This window comes from Neoarius graeffei, chromosome 22 (assembly GCF_027579695.1).
Source record: "Neoarius graeffei isolate fNeoGra1 chromosome 22, fNeoGra1.pri, whole genome shotgun sequence".
In the NCBI taxonomy this organism is placed as follows: domain Eukaryota; kingdom Metazoa; phylum Chordata; class Actinopteri; order Siluriformes; family Ariidae; genus Neoarius; species Neoarius graeffei.
In genome coordinates this window covers 1,590,982-1,613,995 of record NC_083590.1, presented here as the reverse complement: position 1 = coordinate 1,613,995, position 23,014 = coordinate 1,590,982, and the positions used below count along the sequence as shown (strand labels likewise).

At 47.0% G+C, this 23,014-nt stretch overlaps 3 protein-coding genes across 3 annotated transcripts in view; 1 reads left to right on the top strand and 2 right to left on the bottom strand.

The window, feature by feature from the left end:
* Positions 1 to 8,902, bottom strand: part of LOC132871049 (meiosis inhibitor protein 1-like) — a 39,932-nt gene extending 31,030 nt beyond the window's left edge. Inside the window, exons 1-6 of the mRNA XM_060905203.1 lie at positions 8,891 to 8,902; positions 8,683 to 8,835; positions 1,624 to 1,744; positions 1,039 to 1,089; positions 584 to 657; positions 184 to 280 (exon numbers count right to left, since the gene is read on the bottom strand). Of these exons, the coding sequence (XP_060761186.1) occupies positions 184 to 280; positions 584 to 657; positions 1,039 to 1,089; positions 1,624 to 1,744; positions 8,683 to 8,835; positions 8,891 to 8,902 (508 nt within the window). The remainder of the gene's footprint in view (positions 1 to 183; positions 281 to 583; positions 658 to 1,038; positions 1,090 to 1,623; positions 1,745 to 8,682; positions 8,836 to 8,890) is intronic.
* Positions 8,903 to 9,908: 1,006 nt separating this feature from the next.
* On the top strand, positions 9,909 to 13,202 carry LOC132870498 (GTPase IMAP family member 7-like). Its single transcript, XM_060904157.1, has 2 exons — positions 9,909 to 9,948; positions 11,882 to 13,202. The coding sequence occupies exons 1-2, from the start codon at positions 9,915 to 9,917 to the stop codon at positions 12,784 to 12,786; spliced, it is 939 nt and encodes a 312-aa protein (XP_060760140.1). The 5' UTR covers positions 9,909 to 9,914; the 3' UTR covers positions 12,787 to 13,202.
* Positions 13,203 to 17,691: 4,489 nt separating this feature from the next.
* Positions 17,692 to 20,608, bottom strand: LOC132871048 (ER lumen protein-retaining receptor 3-like). The gene is made up of 4 exons (XM_060905202.1): positions 20,171 to 20,608; positions 19,373 to 19,473; positions 19,079 to 19,237; positions 17,692 to 18,042 (listed from the first exon to the last, which is right to left on the bottom strand). Exons 1-4 carry the CDS (start codon positions 20,259 to 20,261, stop codon positions 17,692 to 17,694), a joined length of 702 nt encoding a protein of 233 aa, XP_060761185.1. The 5' UTR covers positions 20,262 to 20,608.
* Between the last annotated feature and the right edge of the window lie 2,406 nt (positions 20,609 to 23,014).

Sequence of the window (23,014 nt, the reverse complement as noted above, 5' to 3'; positions counted from 1 at the left end):
GAGACACAGGCTCATCAACTAGCACCTAAAATTATCTCCAGTTATCATTTAAACATAAACATGCGGGTAAATACACAAGCATCAGTACGACGTTTAAAAAAGGAAACGCGTACACCGACACATCTATAATAATGAAGCTGTTCACACTAAAAGAGAAGAAGGAAAGAATGGGTGTGTTCTCACAGTGTGTGGTGGCCAGCATGTGGGCTACTGCAGGAACAGCATCCAGAAGTTTACCCAGAAATGTTACGCACACCAGGAACCACTTCACATCACACAGCTGAGGGAGGGAGAGAGAGAGAGAGAGAGAGAGAGAGAGAGAGAGAGAGAGGGGAGCAAGAGAGAAAGAGACAGAGAGAGGGAGGGAGAGCGCAAGAGGGAAAGAGAGAGAGGTGGAGGGGAGAGAGAGAAAGGGAGAGCACAAGAAAGACGGAGAGGAATCATTTTTTAATGAATGAGTCAAATAATAGGACACGATCTGTCTATGTCCAAATGTGTGTGTGTCTCTCTCTGTCCCCGTATCTGAGTCTGTGTGTCGCTGTTTCTCTATCCATGTGTGTCTGTCTGTCTGTCTGTCTCTCACCTGTGTTTGGACCTCATTCATCACATGTTGCACTAACTTCTCTGTCTTCAGTTCCAACAACAGCTGAACCAGCACTGACACACACACACACACACACACACACACACACACACACACAATTTACATCCACATTGATGTGACAGTGTCAGTAGGGTCTCTCTGATGTTTATACTATATTTTATATATTACACTAAAAATAAGATGGGGAACAGGACGGAGAGAGAGAGAGAGAGAGAGAGAATGTTATTGGCAAACTATTTAGATAATGATTGAAATGAATTAGAAAGAGACAGATAGATCAAGAGAATAAAAATAAACTGTGTACAAAACCATGCTCTTACTGATTAACACTATGGATTTAGTAAAACACACTACACTGCGCTTTCAGATGTGTTGACGTCACACACTAATGCAAGTAAAGGTGCAGTTTTAGATCTGTAGAGTTCTCCTCTCACCCTGAATGGCTTTGTCTAGTGTAGAAGGATCTTCCACGCACTGCATCATCTCTACACACATAAGGAATGGTCACATCTCCAACAGCTACTGTTCATTCTCACAAGCAGCAATATGACCTCATTCACACACACACACGTGTACATAGTCATGGGCAAATAGATATCGACACACACCACACTGCATATCATGTGTATGATTGATCTCAAAGCATTACTAGTTACCATGACAACCACACACTCACTGTGGCTGCATCATAAACTGCCAGCTCCACTCACACACCACCACAGAGTACCAAAGGTACCCATAACGGAGGGTGCTGCAGATAGTATGGATTACAGTATTTAATCAATTCAGACACTGAAGTGTGGCCACGTGTGGCTGAGGACACAGCCCGTGGAGTGACTGGAACAACATCCTGTGCAGTTTGGGACATGGCCGATTTTTAAAGCTCTGATGTGATGATAAATGAATCACTCACTATCACATCTTTATGTAGGTGGATGTAAACACACATCACTGAGGGTCAAGTGTGTGTGTGTGTGTGTGTGTGTGTGTGAGAGAGAGAGAGAGAAAGAGCATCTTACTGAGTAATGCAGAGGTGAAATGCACACACACTCTCTCATCCTGCTGCAGGATTTCCCTCATCACTCCTTCAGTCTTCAGCAGCTCTCCTACACCCGTCAGAGCCACCGACTTGCGCACAACCTACACACACACACACACACACACACACACACACACGCCACAGGTCACACAACGCAGCTGTAGAGCTTGTAACATTTTCCTGAGGAGTCAGATCAGGTGAGTTTGAGGACATGTGACACAAAACTGTGACACAATTAGAGATCATTACTCTCTGAACTGTAGTGTGTAAATAACACAATCAGTAAAGAGCAGAAAAGCACCTGATCAGGAACGGAACAGCACTGAACACTGTAGTATCAAGTACTGAAGGAACACTTAAAACCAGGGCTTTGAACCGGTTCAAGGAACGAAAACGAAAACCGGGAACTTTTTCTATTTCACATGGAACAGAAACGAAACCAGAAACTTTATTATTTTTTATGTTCCGGAACAGAAACGCTTATTAAAAATAATGGTAACTGGTTAATACCGGTTTTTATTTCGTTCCTCAAAGTTTATGTAGCCTACAAATAGTCATTCTTCTCCTGCGCAAGTTTCTCTGACCCGCTGGGGTTCACTTCCTGTGTGACGTTCGCTGATTGAATGGAGAGAGCGGGAAGGTGGACTGCTAGTGAGTAAGTGCATTAGAGTGTCTGAGCAAAGAAGAGCCTGAACGATGCAACCTCCCTATTGGCTGTTTGTAAAAATGTATCAGTTGTTGCCCTTCCCACGGGAATCACCGCGGGCTCGAGAGACGAGACCTGACGAGTTAGTTCGTTGGTAGCAGAACAAAATGTCTGGACACAAATCGGGTTTTCAGAAAAGGAAAGAAAATAAACGGAGGGTCGAAAATACAAAAAAGGAGGCAGAAAATGCAAAACGAGTTTTAAGGTAGGACAAATGGTTACTTTTCTGAGGCAGCCCGCCGTGGCTGCCTGCAGGCTTATTTATTATAGCCCATTTAGTTAAAATAGTTGATATAAAATGTTTATAGTTATAGTTATGTGATGGTTGTCCTGATTTAGACTGTTTTTTTTTTGTTTTTTTTTTTGGGGGGGGGGGGGGGGGGGGGGTGTTGCACGATGTTGCACCCGGGTCCAGATTAGGGCAGAACCGGCCCTGGCTACATTTCAGGTGTAGTTTGTTTTATGTATGTATGTACTTGCATAGATGTGTACTTGGTCTTCCAATATGGCGCCTAACAAAATCTCGCGGCGCAGTGACGTCATGCGGTAGCCCTCTATAGGGCCTGACTAGCCTTTGGTAACACACTAAACGAATTATCTTTCATTTTTGGCACTTTTTCTGTTTGTGTAGATGGGAAGACATATTGAGAATCCAAATCGCCAACATTTGAAATAATAATTGTTTTGAATTATTTCTTGTCTTATTTAATGAAGGTTGTAATAGAATTAGCCTACATTTGGCTTAAGCTGGATGAGACAGAGACATAATTTTATAGCCATTTGTTAAACAGCTGACAGGGAACGTAATTAACCGTTCCGGGAACGAAATTTTTTTGTTCTAACTGGTTCGGGAACGTCTATTTAATGGTGGAACCCAAAACCGGAAACGTTAAAATTCCGTTTCTGTTCGGAACGAACCAATAGGAAAAAAAATTCCGGTTCAAAGCCCTGCTTAAAACTAAGGCTTCAAGGAGTGTGTCAAGCAGGAATGGTATCGAGCAGGAAGGGGTGTGTCGAATGAAGCCTCACTTCAAGGCTTGCGTTGTTTTGCAGAAAACCACGTCAGTGACGACAGAAAAGGCCACGGTTTGTGCGGTACACGTCAGCGATTCACTTTGAGTCTCGGGTCCGGAATAAAAGCCCGTGAAAGAGCCGACACTTCCTGAGTCACGAGATGGAGGTTTGATTCATGAGTCAGTGTTGCAAAGTGGAGGAGTATTGACTGATGTGGTTGTGAAACCTTTGAATAATAATAATAATAATAATAATAATGATAATAATAATAATTAAAAAAAAAAAAATAAAACGCAACACACTACATATTTATCCAACGTTTGTGGAGTGAATCCCAGCAAAATGTTCACCCCTCTTTATTAATGTTTTCATGCAGTCTTTATTTTTTATTTTAGTCATCACTGACACATACAATTATAACCTTATATAAGAACATAAATAGCCAGTTGTGTCTGCATAAAAATTATTAAAAATAACTTATTACTGTGACTGATGACTACAGTGGGAACAGAAGAGCAGATATGTTACCTCTGGTAATTAATTTTTGCTCCACAAACAAGAACTCATGACCATCAGGTGATCTGGCTGCGATTCATAACTTCGAGTAATGACCCTTTTGGTGACTCAGGGGGCTGGAAAGCCTCGTTGCTTCATGAAGCCTCACTTGGCAATCACTTCCAGTAGTGCAGAGATATAAACCTGTCTGACTCTTAAACTGGAGGAAACTCAACACACAGTGCTTGCCATAATTATTGGCACCCCTTGTAAAGATTAATAAAAAGGCTTGGAGGGAAAAAAAAGCCACCTTTTGGTGAAGTCACTTCATCTTGTCTCGTCTCGTCTTCATCCGCTTTATCCGGGGCCGGGTTGCGGAGGCAACAGTCTGAGCATGGAAGCCCAAACTTCCCTTTCCCCAGACACCTCGGCCAGCTCCTCGGGAAGAACACCGACGCGTTCCCAGGCCAGCCGAGAGACATAGTTCCTCCAGCGTGTCCTGGGTCTTCCCTGGGGCCTCCTCCCGGTGGGACATGCCTGGAACACCTCCCCAGGGAGGCGTCCAGGAGGCATCTGAAAGAGATGCCCAAGCCACCTCAGCTGATTCCTCTTGATGTGGAGGAACAGCGGCTCTACTCTGAGCTCCTCCCGAGTGACTGTGCTTCTCACCCTAAGGGAGCGCCCAGCCACCCTGCGAAGGAAACTCATTTCGGCCGCTTGTATCCACGATCTTGTTCTTTTGGTCATTACCCAAAGCTCATGACCATAGGTGAGAGTCGGAACATAGATCGACCGGTAAATCGAGAGCTTCGCCTTTTGGCTCAGCTCCTTCTTCACCACGACGGACTGGTAAAGCGACTGCATCACTGCGGAGGCTGCACCGACCCGCCTGTCGATCTCACGCTCCATCCTTCCCTCACTCGTGAACAAGATCCCAAGATACTTAAACTCCTCCACTTGAGGCAGGACTTCTCCACCAACCTGGAGAGGGCAAGCCACCCTTTTCCGGTCGAGAACCATGGCCTCGGACTTGGAGGTGCTGATTCTCATCCCAGCTGCTTCACACTCGACTGCAAACCGCCCCAGTGCATACTGAAGGTCCTGGTTTGAAGAAGCCAACAGGACATCATCCGCAAAAAGCAGAGATGAAATCCTGTGGTTCCCAAACAGGATTCCTTCCAGCCCCTGGCTGCGCCTAGAAATTCTGTCCATAAAAATTATGAACAGAACCGGTGACAAAGGGCAGTCCTGCCGGAGTCCAACATGCACTGGGAACAGGTCTGACTTACTGCCAGCAATGCGAACCAGACTCCTGCTCTGTTCGTACAGGGACTGGACAGCCCTTAGCAAAGAGCCCCGAACCCCATACTCCCGAAGCACCCCCCACAGAATACCACGAGGGACACGGTTGAATGCCTTCTCCAGATCCACAAAGCACACATGGACTGGTTGGGCAAACTCCCATGAACCCTCGAGCACCCTATGAAGGGTATAGAGCTGGTTCAGTGTTCCACGATCAGGACGAAAACCGCGTTGTTCCTCCTGGATCCGAGGTTCGACTATTGGCCGAATTCTCCTCTCCAGTACCCTGGAGTAAACCTTCCCAGGAAGGCTGAGAAGTGCGATTCCCCTATAATTGGAGCACACTCTCCAGTCCCCTTTCTTAAAAAGAGGGACCACCACCCCAGTCTGCCACTCCAGAGGCACTGTCCCCACCCGCCACGCGATGCTGCAGAGGCGTGTCAGCCAAGACAGCCCCACAACATCCAGAGACTTGAGATACTCGGGGCGGATCTCATCCACCCCCGGTGCCTTGCCACCGAGGAGCTTGAAAACCACCTCAGTGACTTCGGCTTGGGTAATGGACGAGTCCACTTCTGAGTCATCAGCCTCCGCTTCCTCAATGGAAGACGTGACGGTGGGATTGAGGAGATCCTCGAAGTATTCCTTCCACTGCCCGACAATGTCCCCAGTCAAGGTCAACCGCTCCCCACCCGCACTGTAAACAGTGTTGGCAGAGTACTGCTTCCCCCTCCTGAGGCGCCGTACGGTTTGCCAGAATTTCTTCGAGACCAACCGATAGTCCTCCTCCATGGCCTCACCGAACTCCTCCCAGTTCCGAGTTTTTGCCTCCGCAACTGCCCAAGCTGCAGCACGCCTGGCCTGCAGATACCCATCAGCTGCCTCCGGAGTCCTGGAGGCCAATATGGCCCGATAGGACTCCTTCTTCAGCTTGACGGTGTCCCTTACTTCCGGTGTCCACCACCGGGTTCGGGGATTCCCGCCATGACCGGCACCGGAGACCTTGCGGCCACAGCTCCGAACAGCTGTGTCTACAATGGAGGTAGAGAACGTGGTCCACTCAGATTCAATGTCCCCTGCCTTCCTCGGAAGCTGGGAGAAGCTCTCCCAGAGGTGGGAGTTAAAGACCTCCCCGACAAGGTGCTCGGCCAGATGTTCCCAGCAGACCCTCACCATACGTTTGGGCCTGCCAGGTCTGTCCGGCTTCCTCCTCCGCCAGCGGATCCAACTCACCACCAGGTGGTGATCAGTTGACAGCTCAGCCCCTCTCTTCACCCGAGTGTCCAAGACATAGGGCCGGAGATCAGATGAAATGACAACAAAGTCGATCAGCGACCTCCGACCTTAGGTGTCCTGGTGCCACGTGCACTTATGGACACCTGTTCGTTATGGACAAACTGTGACTAGCACAGAAGTCCAATAACAAAACACCACTCGGGTTCAGATCGGGGAGGCCGTTCCTCCCAATCACGCCCCTCCAGGTGCCACTGTCGTCGCCCACATAAGCACTGAAGTCCCCCAGTAGAACAATGGAGTCCCCAGTCTGAGCACCTCTCAGTACCTCTCCCAGGGACTCCAAGAAGGCCGGATACTCTATACTGCTATTTGGCCCGTAGGCACAAACAACAGCAAGAGCACTCTCCCCGACCCGAAGGTGCAGAGAGGCGACCCTCTCGTTCACTGGGGTAAACTCCAACACATGGCGGCTGAGCTGGGGAGCTATAAGCAAGCCCACACCAGCCCGCCGCCGCTCACCATGGGCGACTCCAGAGAAGTGGAGAGTCCAGCCCCTCTTGAGGAGCTGGGTTCCGGAACCCAAGCTGTGCATGGAGGTGAGCCCGACTATCTCTAGCTGGTACCTCTCAACCTCCCGCACAAGCTCAGGTTCTTTCCCCCCCAGTAAAGTGACATTCCATGTCCCAACAGCTAGCCGCTGTGTTCGGGGATCAGGTCGTCGAGGCCCCTGCCTTTGACTGCTGCCTAATCCACACTGCACCAGCCCCCTATGGCTACCTCTGTGGGTGGTGAACCCACAGGAGGTCGGGCCCACGTCACCGCTTCGGGCTGAGCCCGGCCAGGCCCTGTGGGCAAAGGCCCGGCCACCAAGCGCTCGCATACGAGCCCCAACCCCAGGTCTGGCTCCAGGGTGGGGCCCTGGCTGCGCCATACTGGGCTACTTCATCTCATACTGAAAAAAAAAAAAGAAAAAAATCCAAACTTTAATTGAAATTTATTCAGCAAAAAAAAAAAATAAAAAAAATCCATCAAGAAAATTATTTTCAACAAAAACACACGCACCACGATTATTGGCAGTAAAACAGCACTGAGTGCCTCCTCTAACATTTTATTAGGTTGGAGATCCAGAGCAGGGCATTGAGCCCATTCCTCTTCACACAGTCTCTCCAGATCATCCAGGGTCCTCGACCTTCTCTTGTGCTCTCTCTCTCCCCTCTTCAGCTCAGCCCACAGGTTTTCACTGGGGTTCAGCTCAGGGGACTGAGATGTTCAGGGCAGAAGCTCGAGTCTGTGCTCACTGAACCATTTTAGGGTTGATTTGGACAGATCCTTCAGATCATTGTCCTGCTGGAAGATCCAGTGTCAGCCCAGTTTTAGTTTCCTGGCAGAGGAGCTAGATGTTGATTTAAAATGTCCTGGTGTTTCATGATGCCATGGAGCCTAATAAGGTTGCAGGGCCTTTCGAGGAAAAACAGCTCCAAAACATCACAGAAACGTCACCATATTTTACAGTTGGGATCGGGTTCTTTTCATTATCGCCATCCTTGTTTTTACTCCAAACCCACCACGAGTGTTTATTGGCAAAAAGCTCCATTTTTGTTCCATCAGACCAGAGAACGCGGTTCCAGTCAAAGTTGTCGTAGTGTTTCACAAACTTCAGGTTCTTACATTTGGGGTTAACTGACAGAAAAGGCTTTTTTTTCTGGAACCTTCCAAATAATCTGTTGGTATGGAGGTGGAGTCTGATGGGGGTTTTGGAGACTCGGAAACCCCAAGATTTTACTTTTTCTTGTAATTCACCAAAAGTGATCCTTAGGGATTTTTTTTTTTGCCTCTCTTACCCTCCTCACTGTACGTGGGGTAAAATAAACTCCTCTTCCATGTGAGTGTGGACAGTTCCAGTTGGTGTCCACTTTCTTATTATTGCCCTAACAGTAGAAATGGACAGTTTCAGGTGAGGAGATGTTTTTTCATCCCCATTCCCTGACTCGGGAAGGTCAACACACTTCTCCCTCATTGGGTTTGTGTGTCTCTGATCTTTCCCATGGTGATGTTGAGGGAATTTGGCCTCTGTGTCACCTCGTATTTGTTCCCCAGTTAATCAGGAAGTCATGGATTACGGCTTGAAAGTTCCTACACACTCTCAAACATGTACAACTTAAATGCACATACTTCATGTATGACAATAGATATCAATACAACAAATAAAAATAAATAATAAATAAACTCAAATTGTGATTACAACAAACAGATTCCAATAATAATAATAATAATAATAATAATTACCGACACGTCCTGGCTGTCCATCAGCTCGATGACGCACGCGACGCACACCCTGAGGCCCACCCAGGCTCCGCCTTCATGTCTCGCGCTCCACCGCGGATCGTGTCTGTGGTGAATCTTCTCATACACGACATCTACAGCCGCCATTTCACCTTCCTGCTCAAATAAACACCTTAAACAGGACCAAGCTTTCACTATCCTTAATATTTACCTCAGATTTCATGTCTTAGGGTTCCATATTTACCTTTATTTTAATAAAACAATTAATTTCCTCTCAGCGAGCTAACAGGCTAAAGTCTCTCACCTCACACAGTCCGCTAGCGGCTAAAGTCTCTCACCGTGTTGGACAAAAAGCGAATAAAATAGCGCCCTTAGATATAATAACTTATCTCGGAAGTTTTAAAATCACTAATTAGTTCAAAATCCAGGTCCTGAAATCACACGAAGTTAAGTTTTAACTAATTTTAAATAATCTCTTCGCGCCACAGCTCGAACACTCACTGCTCCTCTGAGGTAAGGGTCAGTCTGACTCCGCCCAGTCTGCCGCGAGCCTATTTATATCCATGATGACGCATGCGCCTCAACGTCAACCCGGAAGAGAAGTGTTCTCCAGCCTCATGGTGTGAATGAGTGTTAATTACTCAAATAAAACCTCATTAAAATGAAGAAAACTCACCTGCACTCTCTGTTAAAAGTCTGATCACACACTAAACATTGTACAGTAACTGTAATATATAATACATGAATAAATATATCTATGTGATTTAGAAATATAATTTTATATCACTTCTACCATCATGGAGGTTTTTTTTCTATTAATATCTATTTCCTTTTTATTCACATTAAAACTTATTTATGACGTTTAGTTCAGTTTTTATTTTTATATTAATGTCGGTTTTATATCGTTTATAAATAGATAATATCGTTTATTGTATTTAAAGCTCTGATATTGCTCTGTATCATTTTTATATACTGATAAAAACACGTTTTTATTTTTTTCTTGTTGATATTACCCGTTTTAATACTTCATCACGTTCTTGTTTGTCCCTTTCACAATTAAATTACTGTCTATAATTCCCCCCCTCATATGTGCACGCGCTCCAGGACCCATACTGTCATTAGCATGATTATTAAACACTATTGGTCACTTTTGGTCACGGCGACCGTGACGTCACGGAGACAGGCTTGACAGCGGATGCAGAAGCTCCTCGGACCGTGTCCCGGTGTTCGGCATCATGGCCGCGTCGGAGTGTCCCGCGGCGTCTGAAGGTGAGTGACAGACAGACAGACGCTACTGATCCTGCAGGGATTATAATAACAGTGTGCATGCCCTTCAGGAGGAGGAGGATGTGGTATCATACTGTAGCGCATGCGCGGTCTGCTGCAAGAAAAATCAATGCATGTCAGTAATCAGCTGTAAAATACCTGCATTCAGCCGCACGCGCTCAATCACCTGCGCATGCGCTCCGCCCTGCTCTCCATCTGCACCATCAGCTGCTGCAGAGCTCAGAACGGGGGGGGGGGTATTCTCTACAGGCCCGGAAGCACATTTTATTCAAAATGCAATAATAAGTAGCCCGGAAATCACGTCTACACTGACACGTGCTTGTCTTCAGTCCTAGCTACTTCTGAGGCTCATTAATTAATTAATGGATGGATGGATTGATAAAGAGTGAGTGAGTGAGTGAGCTTGCAGTTGCAAACCAGATATGACGTCATAACCATAGTGGATTTGGCTCAGGTGGTTGATGTTTAAAAGTGTTCCTATACACAGAAAAAAACCATGTGATTCACTGCGCAGTAAATCTATTCATCCACAGTGTCTTTGTTATGGCATAAAGATCAGCTCCGCCCCCAGACAGAACAGCACCACGCCTCCTAGGTAGCTTTAGCTACTGCACTAGAGGTAAGCTAACTCGCTGATTAGTTAAGCTAGCCAGCAGCACTGTGTGAACATTAAAGTGCATATCACGGGTAAATTCAGGAGCAAGATCAATGTAATTCTCCTATTTTATATTAAACTTTGGTCAAATATCTGTAACATTCTGCATGCTCTGCAATTTTTTTTACCTTGCACAATACCAGAAAAATTCAGTTGAAATCAAGCCATTTGAGGTGAATTGGTCCGCCTCTGAAAAAACTTGGCATTTGGATTTCCCGCCAAACATTGATTTTCGGCAGCACGGTGGTGTAGTGGTTAGCGCTGTCGCCTCACAGCAAGAAGGTCCTGGGTTCGAGCCCCGTGGCCGGCGAGGGCGTTTCTGTGCGGAGTTTGCATGTTCTCCCCGTGTCCGCATGGGTTTCCTCCGGGTGCTCTGGTTTCCCCCACAGTCCAAAGACATGCAGGTTAGGTTAACTGGTGACTCTAAATTGAGCGTAGGTGTGAATGGTTGTCTGTGTCTATGTGTCAGCCCTGTGATGACCTGGCGACTTGTCCAGGGTGTACCCCGCCTTTCGCCCGTAGTCAGCTGGGATAGGCTCCAGCTCGCCTGCGACCCTGTAGAACAGGATAAAGTGGCTACAGATAATGAGATGAGATGAGACATTGATTTTCGTAACGTCGCGTGCGGGACGCCTCCCTCTGAATCCTGCATCAGCGCTGGTTTGTTTATGAGAAAACGACCTGGTGGTTTTCTGCAAATTTCTTCAATGTTATTGCGTAATTATTAAAATGGTTAACAGATGTATCGTAGGAGGGTGTAGCAACACCAATCTTGATGGGATTAGTACTCATCGTTTTCCAAAAGACCGGACAATGAGAGAGAAATGGGAGCGCTTGGTCTACACAGGCTGTGCACTGAAACTGCGCAAGCTCACGCAGCCTGCTGGCGCTTCCGCAGGTGACGTCACGAATCTGGCTCCAGACTCCCTTGGGATTTTTCCAGATGCATTTTGTTATTTTATTTTTTTCTGCTGTAGACAGATGGCCTTGTGCAAAATTACCCTTCTGGATGAGTGTGTAAAGGGACATACTTTCATATAAAAAAAAAATGAAATTAGTCCAGAATATGCACTTTAATGTTCCTAAACCTGTAACAGTGTAAGGTAAAACCAGTCGACTGAAGAATGATGTCATACAGCTGAGTTCAACACTGGCTGGTTAAAATTAACTTTAAATTCACTTGTCAATTTGCACAATGAGGACATGGTATGCAAAGTTATTAGATATAGTGAGGTCCTGTGTGTGTATGTCTCCCCTCAGGCAGCGTGTGTGGCACAGATCTGCGGATTGTCCTGTTGGGCCGGACTGGTTCTGGTAAAAGCTCCACAGGAAACACCATTCTGGGAACGTCTGTGTTTCAGAGAGACATCTCTCCTCTGTCCATCACTCAGCAGTGTGTACGAGCCTGTGGTGAGGTAGAGGGGCGGAGCCTGCAGGTGATTGACACTCCAGGCTTTTTCCACACTTGTATGTCATCAGAGGAGGTGTGTGCAGAGGTGGCACGTGGCATGATGAATCTCTCTGCTCCCGGACCTCACGCGCTTCTGTTAGTCCTCAAACCAGGAAAATTAACGCCGGAAGAGCTCATGACTCTGGAGTGGATCGGCAAGGTTTTGGGTTCAGCGGCTCTCAAACACACTGTCCTCGTCCTCACACACGCTGACCAGCTGCACGACAAACCAGCCGAGAGCTTTCTACAGGAGAGCAAGGAACTCTGGGAATTCATTCGGTCATGCGAGGGCAGGATTCACATGCTGGATAACACGAAAAATGAAGATCGAGCCCAAGTGAATGAGCTGCTGAAGAAAATCGAGGTGATGGTGGGGAGGAATGAGGGGAACTGGTATGTGTGTGAGCAGAGGATTCTGGGAGAAAAGGAGCAGGGGCAGAAGAGGGAGAGAGGAGATGAGGATAAAGAGAGGAGGAAGAAAGCAGAGCACGAGTTCTGGTGCGAGTTAGTGACTGCCATGGGGAAGGGGGCACTGGAGAGCTCCGGAGTTCTGGAGAAAGGCAAAGGGAAAGGGAAAAAGAGTAAAGTGGTGCACAGGGCAGCAGCTTTAGCATCCACGCCCCTTTCAGTGACATCTGCTGCTAAAATGGTGGGCGGGGCCATGAGGGAAGGGAGCAAAGTGCTGTACAAACACCGTAAAACACTGCTGCAGTGAACACACACCACTCCGGCTTCACTCCACACCACGCTGTCGCTGTAGATACAACCGTAACCTTCAGCCAGGAGTGTGTGTTAACCAGGACACACACACACACACAGCAGGACGTAGACAAGGATGTGCTGGAAGCAGAAGGGCATGCAAGGCACCATGAACTAACACAAATTATTACACACGCCTGATAAAAGTATTAATACAGCAGCGTTCTGTGATTAAACCCACAGAAGAAGTGTAGACTGTGTACAGCATTGACGCTAAACCGACTGAAAGTGTGTAATTTACTGTCGTCCTTCATCTTCACTGCTTCTGATGGTGTGTTTATTCTCAAAGATTGTCTTATCCTTGGGAAACGCTCCACTAAATGTTTAAGAGCACACACAGAACATGATGCCATTGCTATTTTGTTTCCTTCTCTTTATGATGTCACAATATCGTGCCAAATAAACAACCAGTAACAACTTTACCACGGTGCAGCAATGCATTTTGGGTAAATTTAACTCATTTAATTTCCCTTCATCAGAATAGCTACTGACACACACACACACACACACACACACACACACCAAAAACACTATACACACACATTCGATCCTTTATTGATAAAACACACCCATTTTACAAAACACACTCAACAAACATCAGAAAAACAGAAAGCACTTCCCAGTATGAATTTGTAAAAAATGATCACTTTAGATAGAGTCTTTGGAAAAGATATGGAGTGTTTAAGCTCCTGTTTTAACACCATGTGAAATGTGTAGAATGCTCATATGAAACACACACACGCCCCTCCCTGTGCGAGTGCTCGACCTGTTCAATCAGTTACGACACTGAGACGAGTCCAGTGACTGACTCCTGTTTGTTAATCTCGTCATTAATGCTGAGAAAGATCCAGCACACCGTATACGGTTGTGAAACGGAACTCTGCGATTGGTCCAGATGCTGACCTCAAACTCTGGATCAGTACCAGATTGGATTTCTGTACCGATACGTTCTTTATACTGCATGTAAACATGTGACATGAACAGACACAACAGGAAGAGCACACAGACGGTCTCCCAGTCCACCACCTCCACCACCCATGTGGCATTTTATCTCTTATGTAGCTACGTTAAGTGTTCAGCACCACTACAAAGCTTTTCCAGTTGCCATTAGAAACTGGCTCGTGTGTGTGGCGCTGCACTTCACACCATCACGCTACGACACTGTACAGTGAGGAAGTGAGGGACACTAGCTCACATGGCAGACGACTAGAGCGAGGGTAGTTAGCTGACGTGCTACATTAGTAAGAGTGTACAGATCAGACAGATTACATCAGGGTCTGAAAACTTAAAAATAGCTCTTGGTCATGCACTCAAATAAAAAAAAAAGCATAAAATATAGAGTTTATCCCTTCTTGGCACCCATAGGACAATAAACAAAAGCTCACACACACACACACACACACAGTGAAGGAAGACATTGGCATGTGTGCTCTTTTCTTGAGTACCAATAAGTGTTTCTATATGTATGAGGGTAAGTCAAAAAGTTCTAAGATAAATTGAAAATCTTTATTTATGAAAATAACAAAGCTATTTCTCTACAGATCCTCCATTTAAGTCTAAACACTTCTGCAAGCGGTGTTTCCATCGGAGAATTCCTTCTTTGTAGAATTCTGGGGGATGTCTGTCACACCTTTTGAAATTATAAAATCCGTCTTAGAACTTTTTGACTTACCCTCGTGTGTGTGTGTATATATATATGTGTGAAAAAAACCAATTTAAAAAAATCTTTATGCTGTACATTAAGGCACATTTCTGTTTTCCCCTCCAACATGGCGGCTGAGCCCCAACGCTGGGATTCGAAGTTACTATAAAAATTTGGAGTTCCTTTAAAATGCAAAATGAGTTGAAGTTGGCAGAGTGAGAAACGCTGATACAGAAACACGCAGAAGGGGCGGAGCCAAGACTGGTCCTCACACTGGCATCGGCAGAGACATCTTCCCATTTCCTCTGATCACTGAGGGGGGTCAGAGAGAGGCGGGGAGAGAAATGGAGGGAGGGGGAATTTAGAGATAGAGGCGGGGAGAGAAATAGAGGGAGGGGGAAGTTAGAGATAGAGGCGGGGAGAGAGATAGAGGGAGGGGGAAGTTAGAGATAGAGGCGGGGAGAGAGATAGAGGGAGGGGGAAGTTAGAGATAGAGGCGGGGAGAGAGATAGAGGGAGGGGGAAGTTAGAGATAGAGGCGGGGAGAGAGATAGAGGGAGGGGGAAGTTAGAGATAGAGGCGGGGAGAGAGATAGAGGGAGGGGGAAGTTAGAGATAGAGGCGGGGAGAGAGATAGAGGGAGGGGGAAGTTAGAGATAGAGGCGGGGAGAGAGATAGAGGGAGGGGGAAGTTAGAGATAGAGGCGGGGAGAGAGATAGAGGGAGGGGGAAGTTAGAGATAGAGGCGGGGAGAGAGATAGAGGGAGGGGGAAGTTAGAGATAGAGGCGGGGAGAGAGATAGAGGGAGGGGGAAGTTAGAGATAGAGGCGGGGAGAGAGATAGAGGGAGGGGGAAGTTAGAGATAGAGGCGGGGAGAGAGATAGAGGGAGGGGGAAGTTAGAGATAGAGGCGGGGAGAGAGATAGAGGGAGGGGGAAGTTAGAGATAGAGGCGGGGAGAGAGATAGAGGGAGGGGGAAGTTAGAGATAGAGGCGGGGAGAGAGATAGAGGGAGGGGGAAGTTAGAGATAGAGGCGGGGAGAGAGATAGAGGGAGGGGGAAGTTAGAGATAGAGGCGGGGAGAGAGATAGAGGGAGGGGGAAGTTAGAGATAGAGGCGGGGAGAGAGATAGAGGGAGGGGGAAGTTAGAGATAGAGGCGGGGAGAGAGATAGAGGGAGGGGGAAGTTAGAGATAGAGGCGGGGAGAGAGATAGAGGGAGGGGGAAGTTAGAGATAGAGGCGGGGAGAGAGATAGAGGGAGGGGGAAGTTAGAGATAGAGGCGGGGAGAGAGATAGAGGGAGGGGGAAGTTAGAGATAGAGGCGGGGAGAGAGATAGAGGGAGGGGGAAGTTAGAGATAGAGGCGGGGAGAGAGATAGAGGGAGGGGGAAGTTAGAGATAGAGGCGGGGAGAGAGATAGAGGGAGGGGGAAGTTAGAGATAGAGGCGGGGAGAGAGATAGAGGGAGGGGGAAGTTAGAGATAGAGGCGGGGAGAGAGATAGAGGGAGGGGGAAGTTAGAGATAGAGGCGGGGAGAGAGATAGAGGGAGGGGGAAGTTAGAGATAGAGGCGGGGAGAGAGATAGAGGGAGGGGGAAGTTAGAGATAGAGGCGGGGAGAGAGATAGAGGGAGGGGGAAGTTAGAGATAGAGGCGGGGAGAGAGATAGAGGGAGGGGGAAGTTAGAGATAGAGGCGGGGAGAGAGATAGAGGGAGGGGGAAGTTAGAGATAGAGGCGGGGAGAGAGATAGAGGGAGGGGGAAGTTAGAGATAGAGGGCGGGGAGAGAGATAGAGGGAGGGGGAAGTTAGAGATAGAGGGAGGGGGAAGTTAGAGATAGAGGCGGGGAGAGAGATAGAGGGAGGGGGAAGTTAGAGATAGAGGCGGGGAGAGAGATAGAGGGAGGGGGAAGTTAGAGATAGAGGCGGGGAGAGAGATAGAGGGAGGGGGAAGTTAGAGATAGAGGCGGGGAGAGAGATAGAGGGAGGGGGAAGTTAGAGATAGAGGCGGGGAGAGAGATAGAGGGAGGGGGAAGTTAGAGATAGAGGCGGGGAGAGAGATAGAGGGAGGGGGAAGTTAGAGATAGAGGCGGGGAGAGAGATAGAGGGAGGGGGAAGTTAGAGATAGAGGCGGGGAGAGAGATAGAGGGAGGGGGAAGTTAGAGATAGAGGGCGGGGAGAGAGATAGAGGGAGGGGGAAGTTAGAGATAGAGGGAGGGGGAAGTTAGAGATAGAGGCGGGGAGAGAGATAGAGGGAGGGGGAAGTTAGAGATAGAGGCGGGGAGAGAGATAGAGGGAGGGGGAAGTTAGAGATAGAGGCGGGGAGAGAGATAGAGGGAGGGGGAAGTTAGAGATAGAGGCGGGGAGAGAGATAGAGGGAGGGGGAAGTTAGAGATAGAGGCGGGGAGAGAGATAGAGGGAGGGGGAAGTTAGAGATAGAGGCGGGGAGAGAGATAGAGGGAGGGGGAAGTTAGAGATAGAGGCGGGGAGAGAGATAGAGGGAGGGGGAAGTTAGAGATAGAGGCGGGGAGAGAGATAGAGGGAGGGGGAAGTTAGAGATAGAGGCGGGGAGAGAGATAGAGGGAGGGGGAAGTTAGAGATAGAGGCGGGGAGAGAGATAGAGGGAGGGGGAAGTTAGAGATAGAGGCGGGGAGAGAGATAGAGGGAGGGGGAAGTTAGAGATAGAGGCGGGGAGAGAGATAGAGGGAGGGGGAAGTTAGAGATAGAGGCGGGGAGAGAGATAGAGGGAGGGGGAAGTTAGAGATAGAGGCGGGGAGAGAGATAGAGGGAGGGGGAAGTTAGAGATAGAGGCGGGGAGAGAGATAGAGGGAGGGGGAAGTTAGAGATAGAGGCGGGGAGAGAGATAGAGGGAGGGGGAAGTTAGAGATAGAGGCGGGGAGAGAGATAGAGGGAGGGGGAAGTTAGAGATAGAGGCGGGGAGAGAGATAGAGGGAGGGGGAAGTTAGAGATAGAGGCGGGGAGAGAGATAGAGGGAGGGGGAAGTTAGAGATAGAGGCGGGGAGAGAGATAGAGGGAGGGGGAAGTTAGAGATAGAGGCGGGGAGAGAGATAGAGGGAGGGGGAAGTTAGAGATAGAGGCGGGGAGAGAGATAGAGGGAGGGGGGAATTTTGGGGGGGGAGACAGAGAGAGAGGGGCAGCATTTTGTTTTAAATCTTCGTCAGCATGTTAAATTGAATGATTCCCATCACTCAGGAATCACAGAAACATCATTAAATAATTTTTGTTCCTGTAGAGAAGGTGGATGTTGATATAAACCAGTAGAAGAGCGTGTGATTAACATGGTGTTTAATTAAAGATGTGCGCTCACCTCGGGTGAAGTAGAGGTAGAAGAAGTCACAGTAGAAGATGGTCTGCACAACTCCAGAGACGACAGCGATCTGGTCGAAGAAGCCCTCTGTGTGGTAGCGCCACACCCAGTTGGCCAGGTAGAGGGCACGGTACAGTCCTAGAAAGAACAGGTAGTGTGTGGTGATGGACTCGGCCTCACCCGTCTTGGTGATCATGAACAGCTGTGGTAAGATGGCCACTGACTCCAGGTAGATGGAGAACGTCCACAGGATCTACAACCATGATTTCAACAATAATAAAGAGTTAGCAAGAGGATGACGGTGGTACACTCTTCTAGCCTGGAGTTTGTCTCTTGCTGGCATGTAACATCATAGCTTAGCAATGTGAGCTAACTGTGCTAGCCATGTACACTCTCCGCAGGCACCAGAGATCTCTGATACTTCCTTCCAAACATCATTTTCATTATTATCAGCTCTATACCCCTGTAATGAGAGGCTGCATGACAGTATGTGATGAAACCATGATAAGATTTTCTTCCATTTTTGTCCATCAAATAGTAAACAAGAACTAAATGTAGGTATGAACTAAAGTTGTGAGCAGGGAACTGGAGAAACCTCAGAGCACACAGGACTGATCTGAGGCATCGTTCTGATTCATCACTCTATACCATCGAACCTAATTTACTGGCTAGTGTAGATACTGGGAGTATAGCAGCCAGGGTCGTTAGGGCGGAGTTAGTCATATGACATCAGTGCAGCAGTTCAAAATTAGCTGGACTGAGCGAGTGAGTGCAGTCTAGGGAAAAGGACGTGCAAATTCATTATTTACACTAATGCTATGTGGTTTAATATCACCAATAAAAATAGAACAAATACATTTTCAAGCAAACACCTTCCCTAAAAAAACCCCACACACTGCCTGACTCGTTTGTTTAATTGCCAGCACAGTCACCTTAAACAAACAGGAAGGGTAAGGTGTGTGGACTCAAGAAAAAGAACAAGTGTGTGTTTTCACATCAACTCATAGCAAAGTACTGCACAAGAAACACCCATACTGCTCCCCGTACCGGGCCCCGCACCCGTACTGCTCCCCGTACCGGGCCCCGCACCCGTACTGCTCCCCGTACCGGGCCCCGCACCCGTACTGCTCCCCGTACCGGGCCCCGCACCCGTACTGCTCCCCGTACCGGGCCCCGCACCCGTACTGCTCCCCGTACCGGGCCCCGCACCCGTACGGCTCCCCGTACCGGGCCCCGCACCCGTACTGCTCCCTGTACCGGGCCCATGTTTTGTCCGCGTTTGTGTGTACCTCCAGTGGAGTGAAGGCATAGTTCTCAAGGAAGGAGAGTCCAGCAACAGGAACCAACAGGAACTCCACACGGAATGAGTCATTCTCACTGTCATAAGAGTTCCTGAAGCGCATGTAAATTAGATGCACTGTTGCATAGGCAAGGACCAGGAACACCACCTGAGGGGCGGGGGACAGACAGACAGACCATTAGAGTGAAATATGAAAATGGAAAAATGCCTTCATATTTTTGTGTATATATATATATATATATATATATATATATATATATATATGTGTGTGTGTGTGTATTACCTTCATGACCGTGTTGTACAAGGAGATGAAGACAGTGAACAGGTCCAGATATCTGGTGGTGAAGACCAATGCAAAGAGCACCTGGGACTTCCCTGAGATACCTACACACACACACACAAATCGCTGGCTTATTTACTCTTCTCTCCTATCAGTGTGTCTCGGTCAGAGATCAAGTGCACTACGGAGTGTAAACAAGTCATTTTCTGCCCTATTAGGAAGCTAAATACCAAATGGCTCCCCAGTGGACACAGAGTCCACTATAAAGGGCGCATAATCCACTCTTTAACGAGTTATACACAGCACTCACTGGATATCTAGTGCACTACATGGGTGTAGGTTCCACCAGGTCCCACTCAGTCCTCAAATGGCTCCCTCTTAGTGCACTGCACAGGGCCGAGGAGGACCTACTTGTTTTCGTGCCCTCATTCTCGCGCTGTTCTCCAGGAGGTGCTGAGATCAGAGTGAACCAAACAGGGCTTGAACTCACTCCATTCACTCCGGAGTGCACTTACACAGAACAGCCTGATTCACTCCGGAGTGCACTTACACAGAACAGCCTGATACACTCCGGAGTGCACTTACACAGAACAGCCTGATACACTCCGGAGTGCACTTACAGAGAACAGCCTGATACACTCCGGAGTGCACTTACAGAGAACAGCCTGATACACTCCGAGCAGCAGCTCTGGGACAGAAGTGCACTTCCACTGTGTGTGTGTGTGTGAGTGTGTGTGTGTGTGTGTAAACAGAGTGTCTGTGTGACGTGTCGGTTCGTGCACGAGCGCGCATTAACGTTACCTGCGCAGGACTTGGACCTCCAGATCTTCATGAAGAGGATGATGATGGCGAGCAGATGCGACACGTCACCGGCCAGACGGAACACGTTCATCCTCGCGCGTCAATAAGCACAAAACCGGAAATGAAATAATAATAATAATAATAATAATAATAATAATAATAATAAAAAGAGCTATTAGACGGGTAAGTCGGCAGTGTGCGGGGTCTCGCGCTGCTCTCGGAGTCTCGAGGACGGATTTCCGAGTGTAAACTTTCCGCCGCTGCACGAACACAGCGCGCGCTCTCAGTAAAGCTCCTTATAGATCCAGCTGTGCCCTCACAGATGTGCCGTTATTAACCACGCGACATTAACGGAGTGTTCTGCGACAGCCGGAACCGCTCTGTCTCTCTGCCTGCGCGTGAAGTCGGTAGGTGACGTGGCTGACGGAACTCCCTCCCTCCCTCCGTCACGCGCGCGCACGCGGAGGAATTCCTTCACCCCGGGACAAAAAAAAACTCCAAACGCTCGTGAACGCGCGCGACTTAAAGGGACCGGACACCGGAGCGCAGCGCGCGAGCTCTGCCTGATCAGCAGCGGCTTATTTCAAACTGCTCTTTTTATCCTTCCTGTATGGTGTAGATGGAAACAGTTAACCAGTTCAAACAAACAAACAAACAAACAAACAAACAAACAAACAAACAAGCAATTAATTCAGTTATAAAGTCATAAAATGTGTGTGAGCAAAATTTTGATTAAATCCTGAAACAAAGAGTAAAAACAGAAAGAACCTGAAAAACCCTGTAAATGATCCCAAGATCAGGTTTATAAACTGAATCATAACAAAACACCAGTAATTTAACACTGCATTATTGTAAAGTTTTCCTTTGAAATTAAAACAAACACTGTGACCTGAAGCATCCATCCATCCATCCATCCATCCATCCATCCATCCATCCATCCATCCATTATCTGTAACCGCGTATCCTGTGCAGGGTCATGTGCTGGAGCCTGTCCCAGGCGGGGTACACCCTGGACAAGTCACCAGAGCTGAGTGACCTCTTCTGCTCCTCGGACCTGCCTGATCCATCCTGGTGCCCTGTGTCTGGTTGGAGTCTCATCGCATCGCTCCTGTAGAGGACGGCCCCATGTGGACAGTTGAAAGTCACACCTGGAAGACGCTCTGGACTCTTACAGTAATGCTTTTATGGCTGAGGACTACAGTTGACTTGCTAACTTTAGGACTGCAGTTGTTATGAACAGTTTTGCACTCAAGTTTCCATCAATGAAGAGTTTATAACATCAACGAAACTGACTTCATGTTAAAGCTGTTAATGTTATAGTCATGCTGTCTGTTGTTGCCCAAATGAGGATGGGTTCCCTTTTGAGTCTGGTTCCTCTCGAGGTTTCTTCCTCATGTCGTCTGAGGGAGTTTTTCCTTGTCACCGTCACCACAGGCTTGCTCATTGGGGATAGATTAGGGATAAAATTAGCTCATGTTTTAAGTCGTTCAAATTCTGTAAAGCTGCTTTGCGACAATGTTTATTGTTAAAAGCGCTATACTAATAAACTTGACTTGACCTGAAACATAAAAATAATAATTTTTGTCATAACTTTTTTAAAAATTTGACATCCTGAGGAACCTAATAAACTGTCTGGTGTAAGAAAGTGAAGTTTGTTTAGAAGGTGTGAAACAGTCAGGAATCAGATTAACTGCTTATTAAATGAGCGCGAGGTCTTTATGGAAAATATCAGACCGAGATCTTTATTTTTATTATTATGTCATTTTATTTGTAGGGGACCATGTACAGTTTTTAACATAGATGTTTCCATCTGATGCACTGTGCCAGAGTTAGCCTTTGGCTAATTTACATCTGCAGTCCCCTGGCAGGGCACAATTACAAATAAACACAGGACAACATTCAAACATACAAACATAATAGACAATATAGACAATACAATATAGACAATACAAAATACAATAAGACACACATAACTCCACCATACACACAGTCAACACCATTGTGAGTAGATAAAAATACAGAAAGTATATGATGTGTATGAAAGTGTTTTGTCAGTCATCAATGAGTGCAGTGTTGGGTGGTTTCAATAGATGTTTTAATTGCAATTTAAAACTGCTAATAGAGCCAGAGCTCTTTATGTTGTCGGGTATGTCATTCCACTGTGTGGTGGCATTCACTGCAAATGCTGACTGACCAAAAGTAGAATAGCGAAAGGGTACTATGCAATTGTGTATGGATGCTATTCTGGTGGATCTTACAGAGTTTACAGGGCGACGTTGGACAAATTCAAGTAGACAAGTAGGAGCCAGACCATTTAAAATTCTATACACTATGCAGAGGTTTGAAAAAAATGAACATTCTCAAAGCTCAAGAGATTATGCTTGTCTAAAATTTCACAGTGATGGTGCAGAAATGGCTTTTTATCAAACACCTTTAGTGCTTGTTTATATAATGATTCAATTTGTTTGATTGTGGTTTTTCCAGCCTGCCCCCAACAGGTCATACAGTATGAAATATGTGAGAAAATCAATGCATGCATAAATATCTTTGCTGTTTCCATAGAAAGAGAATGTCTAATCTGTCTAAAATTTGCTAGATTGTATTTAATAGTTTTGGTCATGTTTTTTATGTGTTTCTTAAAGTTTAGATTTACATCTAGTGTCACACCAAGATATTTGAATTGAGTTACTATGTCAATCTGTTCACCCCGAATAAATATACCTGTGTTAGTAGTGTGAGTGTTGGCCTTAGAGAAAAACACACCTTTTGTCTTGCTGACATTTAGACTAAGACAAGATTGGTCAAGCCAATTAACCACACCCTCCATTGCTTTAGTTAATTTCT

Excerpts from the sequence above, each read along its gene's own strand:
- LOC132870498 (XM_060904157.1), top strand. The coding sequence starts at position 9,915 with ATGGCCGCGTCGGAGTGTCCCGCGGCGTCTGAAG. Across the intron at positions 9,949-11,881 it reads GTGTCCCGCGGCGTCTGAAG|GCAGCGTGTGTGGCACAGAT; the intron begins GTGAGTGACAGA and ends GTCTCCCCTCAG.
- LOC132871048 (XM_060905202.1), bottom strand. The coding sequence starts at position 20,261 with ATGAACGTGTTCCGTCTGGCCGGTGACGTGTCGCATCTGCTCGCCATC. Across the intron at positions 19,474-20,170 it reads GAGGTCCAAGTCCTGCGCAG|GTATCTCAGGGAAGTCCCAG; the intron begins GTAACGTTAATG and ends GTGTGTGTGTAG. Across the intron at positions 19,238-19,372 it reads TGTACAACACGGTCATGAAG|GTGGTGTTCCTGGTCCTTGC; the intron begins GTAATACACACA and ends CCCGCCCCTCAG.